This window comes from Chrysochloris asiatica, unplaced genomic scaffold, assembly GCF_000296735.1.
Source record: "Chrysochloris asiatica unplaced genomic scaffold, ChrAsi1.0 scaffold00092, whole genome shotgun sequence".
Classification (NCBI taxonomy): domain Eukaryota; kingdom Metazoa; phylum Chordata; class Mammalia; order Afrosoricida; family Chrysochloridae; genus Chrysochloris; species Chrysochloris asiatica.
In genome coordinates, this window is record NW_006408610.1 from 5,981,550 (window position 1) to 5,990,480 (window position 8,931).

At 40.6% G+C, this 8,931-nt stretch overlaps 1 protein-coding gene across 1 annotated transcript in view; it reads left to right on the plus strand.

Annotated features, from left to right (window-relative positions):
* ADPGK (ADP-dependent glucokinase) overlaps positions 1-8,931 on the plus strand; it is a 40,468-nt gene that overhangs the window by 10,984 nt on the left and 20,553 nt on the right. Inside the window, exons 2-3 of the mRNA XM_006866513.1 lie at positions 2,231-2,456; positions 5,948-6,010. Of these exons, the coding sequence (XP_006866575.1) occupies positions 2,231-2,456; positions 5,948-6,010 (289 nt within the window). The remainder of the gene's footprint in view (positions 1-2,230; positions 2,457-5,947; positions 6,011-8,931) is intronic.

The following is an 8,931-nucleotide window of genomic DNA, read 5'->3' on the forward strand; positions in this document are numbered from 1 at the left end:
TGGAGTCGGTTCCGACTCATAGCGACCCTGTACGGCGCATGGATATTATCGTATCACAGACAGCATTGTACCTCATGACTGATCTGGATATGTTCTTTTTGACAATGGAATGCAACACCATTCCTCTTCAGTTTACGTTCCCGGCATAGTAAACCATGTGGTCGTCAGATTCAAAATGGCCAATACCAGTGTTTTCGCTCACTAATGCCTAAGATGTTGATGTTTATGCATTCCATTTCATTTTGACAATTTCCAATTTTCCTAGATTCATACTTTGTACATTCTATGTTCTAATTATTAATGGATGTTTACAGCTGTTTTGCTTTATTTTGAGTTGTGCCCCATCAGCAACTCATAGCGACCCTTTATAAGGTTTCTGAAGAGCAGCTTGTGGGGTTTGAACTTCCGACTTTATGATTAGGCATCAGTGCTGATTGTACAGCTAATTCTTCAATTTCATCATCACTGCTTTTAGTGGATGGTGCATACATTTGAATAATAGTTGTATGAACTGGTCTTACATAATAGGCATATGGGTATTATCCTATCACAGACAGTGCTGTACTTCAAGATAGATCTTGAAATGTTCTTTTTCATGAGTGTTACAACATTCCTTCAATTGTCATATCCTGGCATAGAAAACCAAGTGATTGTCTGATTCAAAATGGCTAATACCAGTCCATTTCTCCTCACTAATGCCTAGTATATTGATGTTTATGCATTCCATTTCATTTTTGACAACTTCTAATTTTCCTAGACAATATTTAACAACAGCAACGATGTCGACAATGAATTCAGTGTGTATCATGAAGAGGATGTGTCTCTTACTCACCTTGTAAACTTTCCTTAAATGATGGAAATAAAATCTAGCCTACCTACCAACCTTTTAAGAAAATAATGATTATGTTGTAAAAGTCATAAAACAGCTCATGCTTATTTTTAAAATACAAAACCAACCATCTAAGTAAAAATGTCTCCCTCCCCCCCAGCCTCATTTCTCTTCTCAGCTTGCTGCCATCCGTGGTTTTGAATTGGAAGAAAAGGGAAACACCATATATTTTACTCTAAAATCTATCAGGCCTTCTTTATGGATGAACTTTATTGCTGGTTTCAAAGCTGCTGACAAGTAGGGGTTAGCACAGCTTTCCTTACCTCCGGGAGGTAGCCTTGACTTGCCTGCTTTGTGCCTCACTACCACCACGCATCCTCCAATATAGACATGTATAAAGGTGACTGAGGCAGGGGGCATCTAGCTAATTATTTGGCCTTCAACTTTTTCAGCAAAGAAATGCTGAAAATCGAAGCCAGATCGTCTTTATACACATGGGGAGGGGGCACTGTGCCAGATACCCTTAGTACTTTATAACTTCCTTGGTTGTGGTTGCGTGCCATCAAGTTGTTTCCAACTCTTAGTGACCCTGTGCACGGTTGCCAAGGCTGTAAATATTTACAGGAACAAGAAAGCGTCATCTTTCTCTTGGTAGAGTGGCTGGTAGATTCAAATGGCTAGCTCTTGTGGGTAGCAGCCCAGTACGCTATCTGGGCTCCAAAGAGCCACGTCATGTAGCAACATTGGCCTCTAAGCAGCCTTTAAGTTCATGTGTCAGTACAGTGAACACCTGCCAAGTGAGGAATTGTTACACACGTGTGCATCCATCTAAGACACCACTCAACTCTCTGCAGGGTATTCACTGGTAGTATTTAGGCATTTTATGTACCTTACCACCATCCCATTTGCTGATGGGAAGAACAGCGTCTGGTATTTGGCTTTGGGCCAAAATTTATCCTTTTTTTACTCTGTACCCAGCACTGTTCTAAGCATGTATCTTCACAATAACATCTCCACTCATACTATCACCCATTTTATAGATGAGAAAACTCAGACACCGTAAGAGCCAGTGTGACTCCAGACATTGTGGCTCCGCCAGTACTTGCTCTGAACAGCAGCATTTGTGCTGTCCTCAACAGGTCTGTTCTGAAATGCTGAGCACCTGTCTTCCTCTTTGTAACTGGTGTAAAAGTTTGACAAGCCATTGAAAAGATGTGTTCTGCTCTCAAGGTAGGCGTCCAGATAAAGTAATCTTCCTTTGCCATATGCTCCTTACTTTCCAGTTCAGGTTTCAGATCCATCTCTTTTATTCTATTCAGACACCATCGTGGGAAACATCTTCTTGTTGCTGGATGCAGTGTTGTACTGTTCTCTCACGCTGCCTCTGCTCCTTTTCCCCAGAGTCAACGCCTGTGTGGATGTGGTACTCTCAGGAGTGAAGCTCTTGCAGGCACTGGGCCTGAGTCCTGGGAATGGGAAGGATCATGCCATCCTGCACTCAAGGAATGATCTCAAGGAAGCCTTCATTCACTTCATGGAGAAAGGAGCAGCTGCTGAGCGCTTCTTCAGTGATAAGGAAGTTTTTCACGACATTGCCCAGATTGCATCAGAGTTCCCAAAAGCCCAGGTCTGTTGGGTTCATGTACAGCCTGTCCTTGGGTTAGGAACATTGACTTACTTGCAACTCATACTTGTTCTTTAATGTTATGTAAACTGTCCCTCACTTTAATATGATTTTATGAAGCCTTGCTTGCAACAAAAGGATCCCTGTAGCGTAGTGGGTGGATACGCATTGGGCTGCTAACCTCCAGGTCAGCAGTTTGAATCCACCAGCCACTCTGGGGAAGAAAGACGAGGCTTTCTGCTCCCTTAAAGACTGGCAGCCTCAGGAACCCAATGCAAGGTTGCTGTGAATGGGAACCGACTTGACAGCACGCAGCAGTAGTATCAATACTTATAACAAATTCTTCACAGTCACACCTTCACTTGCTTCATGTGCAGCTTTTAAATCCTTGAAAAGGCTTCAAACCTTTTCTTAGGCTAAATAAAAACCATATGCACCTGATGCGACTTAACCTACAATTCAGCTGAAACTTACTAATGGATCTCGTTGGTACCCAGGGATTGCCTGTAGTGACTGAAGATACAATGCAAAAGGATGTTGTTCCCTCAGAAGCTTCCTAGAAGTATCCAAGCAACTGTTCTTCCCGTTTGCCCCAAGAGTGTGACCATTAGAAAGGCAATTCAGCCACATTTTCCCCTTTTTGTAAAGCTGTATACATCCGAACTTCCATTAACTCTGCTAATTCTAATCAGTTTAATTCAGCCAACATTTTTGAAACACATTTACTAACATTTCATTTTGGTTTATATATTAAAGTATTCTTTTTTGCATATTACCCAAACTTAAGGTAGATAGGATATCTGCTCCTAACTATATCCTGACAACTTGGCTGATAACTTGCCGTTACTGTACTATGACTGAATCCCTTCTGCGCAGGAGAACCAGGCCAGACTCACAGAGCGCTAGTTCAGCCTTTGCAAGAGAAACAAGGAGCTAGCTCCTTTATTTGCTCTGTTGGTCCAGAGCAGGGTTTCTTACGAGGGCCACTATTGACGCTTTGAGCTGGGTAGTTCTTGGTTGAAAGGGCTGCCCTGTGCCTTGTAGAGTATTTAGCAACATCCCTGGCCTCTGCCCATTAGATGCTAGTAGCAACCTCCACTTCCCCCTTTGTGACAAGCAAAAATGTCTCTAGACCTTGTCAGATATGTCCAAGGGGCAAGGGAGGGGGATTAAAATTAGGTCAGTGGTTCTGAAAGATGCATAGAGCTTGTTGAAACATAGATTGCTAGGTCCCACGCCCAAAATTTCTGGCTTATTAGATATGGGATGATTTTTTTTTTTTTAATTTTCTAACAAGCTTCCTGGCGACATTGATGCTGTTGGTCTGAGGACCTCATTTTGAGAACTGCGGATCTATAGGATAGAAATTTTCAAAACTGGAGTGAACCAACCCTAGGGGTTCCCAAGCCCATCTGGTGCTTATAAAGCACTGAGGCTGGCATGGTCCAGGCATGCCCGAGGTCCCACAGGGAGTGAGAGGCAGCACGGAGGCTGTAGACCCAACTGCATGCAGTTCTTCTGGCCTCGCCAGCCTGCCTGCTGCTGCTGAGTGGCATACCACTGAGACTGCGCTGTAGCTGCTTGTTTCAGCTTCTCCTCTCAGTTCTTCGTACTCACCTACAACCTTCTTTTGGCCAATCTCCCCAGTCTCGGTCTGTGATTCCAGCCAGAGAAGCTCTTTATGCCATTTTTAATTGGTACCTATCACAAGCCAACCTTGTGACCACTTTTATTTTGATGATGATATTAAGATTTTCAAGTTTTTGTGTTTCATTTTGTTTGTTGTTGTTGTTTTTTCCTTTTAATCTGCTCATGTTAACACTATTATAAATGGATACAGGCATTACCCAGTTAAGTTCCTAAAGAAAGAGCAAGTCGTTAAAAATTCATTTACAGTTAGTTCCGACAGCCACGTTCAGTAGTAAAAGGCTCATCTCCATGATGGCATGTCTGCTGATTAAGTCTTTATGATCATGGTACTCTAACCGCTAGTACTTCTCCCCAGATAAAACAGTGATTCATGCTAGCATGTTAAAAGGCCAAATTTTGGCCCACAGATCATAAAGAGTTTTATATTTACTTAGAGTAAGCTATAATTGCCCGCACTTGAATCCAGAGGTTGATCCATACACACACACGTTGGGGTGAAAATGATGCCTAGCTTCTGGAACTGTTTGGTTGTTAATTAGTCTGTTTCTGCGTGGGCTGACAGCTAGAAAGTGGGCTGGCATTCCACCCAGACAAGAATATTGATTCAACTTTGTCTCCTACTTGTCAGGTTTCCAAAGCTCATGAATCCATCGGCAGCATGGAGTATCCTCAGCCAGGAGTTTCCTGCTCTCCAGCTCCCCACTAGCTAGTCCTCACCTGAGAGATGCAGTACTTAAGGGAAATAACCCAAGGCTCTCTCCACACTTTAGTGCTGTAACTTTGTCTTGAGTCAAGTTCACCCTCTAAAAAGTCTTATACATTCACATATTAACCAAGTCCATCCAAGGAACTTGAATTAGTGATTGATGTTGTAAAATTAGCTAGAGTATTTGCTGTAAACATGCAATGAAGGTTGTCCGACATCAGAGCTCCATCTAGAATTTACTCCCAGAAATGCCTTTTGTATTTCCCAAAGATTCAATGTGTTTCTTCTTTTCTCAAAATTCAACAGCAAGCATTTACGGAGCATTTGTTCTAAGAAGAATAAAGTGGTTCCTGCATTGAAGCAGCTAGTTATGCCCGCAGATCCTATAAGCTCAGGCTGAGAAGCTTGTACAGGAGCTGTCTGCAGTGGATAAGGGAGGGGTTTACAGTCCTGTACAGACAAAGGACACTGTGAAAGCTGAGATGGCATGGGGGAAGGGAAACAGAGGCATTGCAGAAGAGATGATTCTGGAGTTGATCAAGGTGATCAGGAGTTTGCCAAGTGTGTGAGAGAGGAAAGATGTCCTAATCAAAGAAATATGGCGCTAAAGGCACAGAGAGAAGAGAGGGAGGCTGAGTCAGAGAGCTGCAAATAGGATGTGGAAGGAAGAAGCAGGAGATCAAATAGTGAATTCTTAAGTGCTCTTCACTTAACAATTGGGTTTTAGTTCATTAAAGTATCTGCTGAAGAGCAGTATAATCATACGCATTTTAGTAAGCTAAAATGTAGAAGGTAAGCTTGATCCACATTTTTCATGTTTCCTTTTATCTGTCCTCGCTGCCTGGAAGCTCAGAGCCAAATTTGATCCACAGTTCAGGAAGGTATACTGATCTTCATGCTTAGCTTGTTTGTTCTCTTTACCTTTCCTTACTACTCATTATCTGTTTCTGTATTTCATTAACTTCATCTGTGTGTCCTTAGTTGTAAAATCACCTCCAAATCATTTTGGGATAAAATGGTCTCTAAATTATTTCAATAAACTAAAAATATGAGCTTGGGTGTAAGCTTGGTATGTAAACTTGGGTAACATAGTTGTGCTAAAATACTATCTAATAGCCATGAACTGTCTCTCTTACAGCACTATGTAGGAGGAAATGCAGCTTTAATTGGACAGAAATTTGCAACCAACTCAGATTTAAAGGTAGGTCACATTTCCATTTTAAAACCTATGCCTTTCACTAGTATTTCCATAATCGTTTTTGTTTTTTTTTAATAAATTTTTATTGTGAAGTTTACATGAAAGAATATCAGTTCTATCGTTTCGTATCTGTCGTCCTATTGTATTTCCTTTCATTGCAATGATTACAGTCCCCTCCATGCAACATCAAATAACCAAAGGGTACACCCCACAGGCCCGCCCCCCCCAACCAGAGAAACAAAGGACCTATACGAAGAAAATTACAAAACACTACTACAAGAAACCAAAAGAGACTTACAAAAGTGGAAGAGCATACCATGTTCCTGGATAGGAAGACTCAACATCGTGAAAATGTCAATACTACCCAAAGCAATTTACACATATAATGCAATCCCAATAGAGATTCCATCGACATTCTTCAAAGAGATGGAAAAGACAATACAAACTTTACATGGAAAAGAAAGAGACCCAGGATAAGCAAAGCACTGTTCCATGTGCACTGGAGAAGAATGTATATTGTGCTGTTGTTGGTTTGAATGCTCTGTACACATCTGTGAGGTCAAGTTGGTTGATTGTGCTGTTTAGTTCCTCTGTAACTTTGTCGAGTTTCTTTCTGGTTTTTCTGTCCTTTTTCGAAAGTGGTGTATTTAAATCTCCCACTATAATTGTAGACTTATCTATTTCTTTCTTTAATTCTAGGAAGGTTTGCTTCATATATCTTGCTGCTTTTTTCATTGGGAGCGTAGATATTTATTGTGGTTATGTCGTCTTGCTCAGTTGACCCTTTGATCATGAGATACTGTCCTTTATCTCTTATGCTGGTTTTTGTCTTAAAGTTTACTTTATCAGAGATTGGTATTGCCACTCCTGCTTGTTTATTGTTGCAGTTGTTGTTGTTGTTGTTAAGTGCCATAGAGTCAGTTCCAACTCATAGCGACCCTGCACAGGGTTTCCGAGGCTGTAAATCTTTACGGGAGCAGAACACCTCATCTTTCTCCCGCGGAACCGCTGGTAGTTTCGAACTGCTGACCTTGCGGTTCACAGCCCAATTCGTAACCACTACGCTACCAGAGCTCCTAGACTATATATATAGAGACTATATAAATGTGTTGCAGTTAGCTTGGTATATTTTTTTCCATCCTTTAACTTTTAGTCTGTTTTTGTCTTTGTTTGTAAGGTATGTCTCTTGCAGGCAGCATATTGAAGGGTCTTGTTTTCTTATCCATTCTTCCACTCTATGTCTCTTCACTGGTGCATTCAATCCCATTGACTTTCAATGTAATTATTGATAGGTATGAATTAATTGCTGCCATTATGTTAATTTTTGGTAGTGCATTCTTTTGTTCAGCATGCCTTCTTGTGCTGAGTTTGTGTTTTTTGTGCTATTTCTTGTCGGTTTTTCCTTAGTTTTCATGTTTACTTGTTCTGCTTGGAAGTTCATTTTCATGGTAAGTTGTGAAATATTAACTTTCTTTGGGGTTACCTTATAGTCTATTAATTTTTCTCTCCATTGAAGACAATCTATTGTATCTTGTAATCCACCTAACCTCCTCACCACCTGGATCTCTGTTCCTACATTTTTCCCTTCTTTGACATTGATATTATTTTGATTTTCGGTTGACCTCCCAGCTCCTTTGAATTTGTTGTTGTAGTTTTGTTCTGTTCTGGACTCTGCTATCGGTTGTCTGAGTTTCAGGTGGTGTTGCCACGCCTGTCAGTCTCTGGTTGTTGTCTGTTCTTTTTGGTTTTCAGTCCAAAGAACTCTGTTTAGGATGTGTTGAAGTGCTGGATTGGCTTTGACAAAATCTCTTAGCTTCTGTTTATCCTGGAATGTTATGATTGCACCATCATATTTGATTGACAGTTTTGTTGGATAGACGATTCTTGGTTGGCAGTTTTTTTCTTTTAGGGTTTTTTATATGTCAACCCATTGCCTTCTTGCCTGCATGGTTTCTGCTGAGAAGTCAGAGTTTAATCAGATTTGCTTGCCTTTGTAAGTAACACTTTTCTGTTTCTTGGCCTCTTGTAGAATTCTCTCCTTGTCTTTGATTTTGGAGAGCTTGATTATTATATGCCTTGGTGATTTTCTTTTGAATCGATCCTTCCTGGAATACGTTTGGCTTCTTGAATGTTTATCTTCTCATCCTTCAAGATGTTAGGGAAATTTTCTTCCAATTGCTCTTCAACTATCTCCTCTGTGGACTTCTCTGATTCTTCCTGTTCCAGAATGCCAATCATTCTTAAATTGTTCCTCTTCAAGTTATCCAGACTTGAAGATGAATGTTAGACTCTCTTCAGATTTTTTTATCCTTCTTTCTGCTTGCTCTTCTATCTTAACAGTAATGAGAAATTTGTCTTCCAGCTGGCTGGTTCTGGCTTCCATCTCTTCAGTTCTGCTCCTTTCCCCTTTCAGTGTATTGTCCATTTCTGATACTTTATTAATAATCATCTGGACCTCTTTTTGCAGGTTTTGAATTATTTCCAGTGCTGTATCAGTCTTTTTTGATTGCTCTTGTAGTACTTTCCTGACTTCTTCCTTGTTTTTCTCCACCCCTTTTTGGAGTATTTGATTGTCTTTCTCCATCTCCTTTGTCTGTTACTGTTTTCTGTTTTTGGACATGTTTTCAGATCTTTTGTTGTGTTTTATGGGTCATTTCCGGTAGTTATGTGAGTTTTTAATGCTTAAATGGATGTTTGTTGCTGTGTTATTAAGCTTCCTGGGTGTCTCATGGTGGATATGATCAGGAGATAGGCTTCCCTTTTTGCATGTAATGCTGAACAGCTGTCATTGGCTCTGGTCTCAATGGTGGAATATTACGGAGTATACTTGTAGCAAGTTTTAGAGTCTCTTCTGACATCCATTTTGACCTTTTCCTTCTTTCTTGTCTTCTTAATGACTTTTTGCTCTCTTCATGTATGATGTT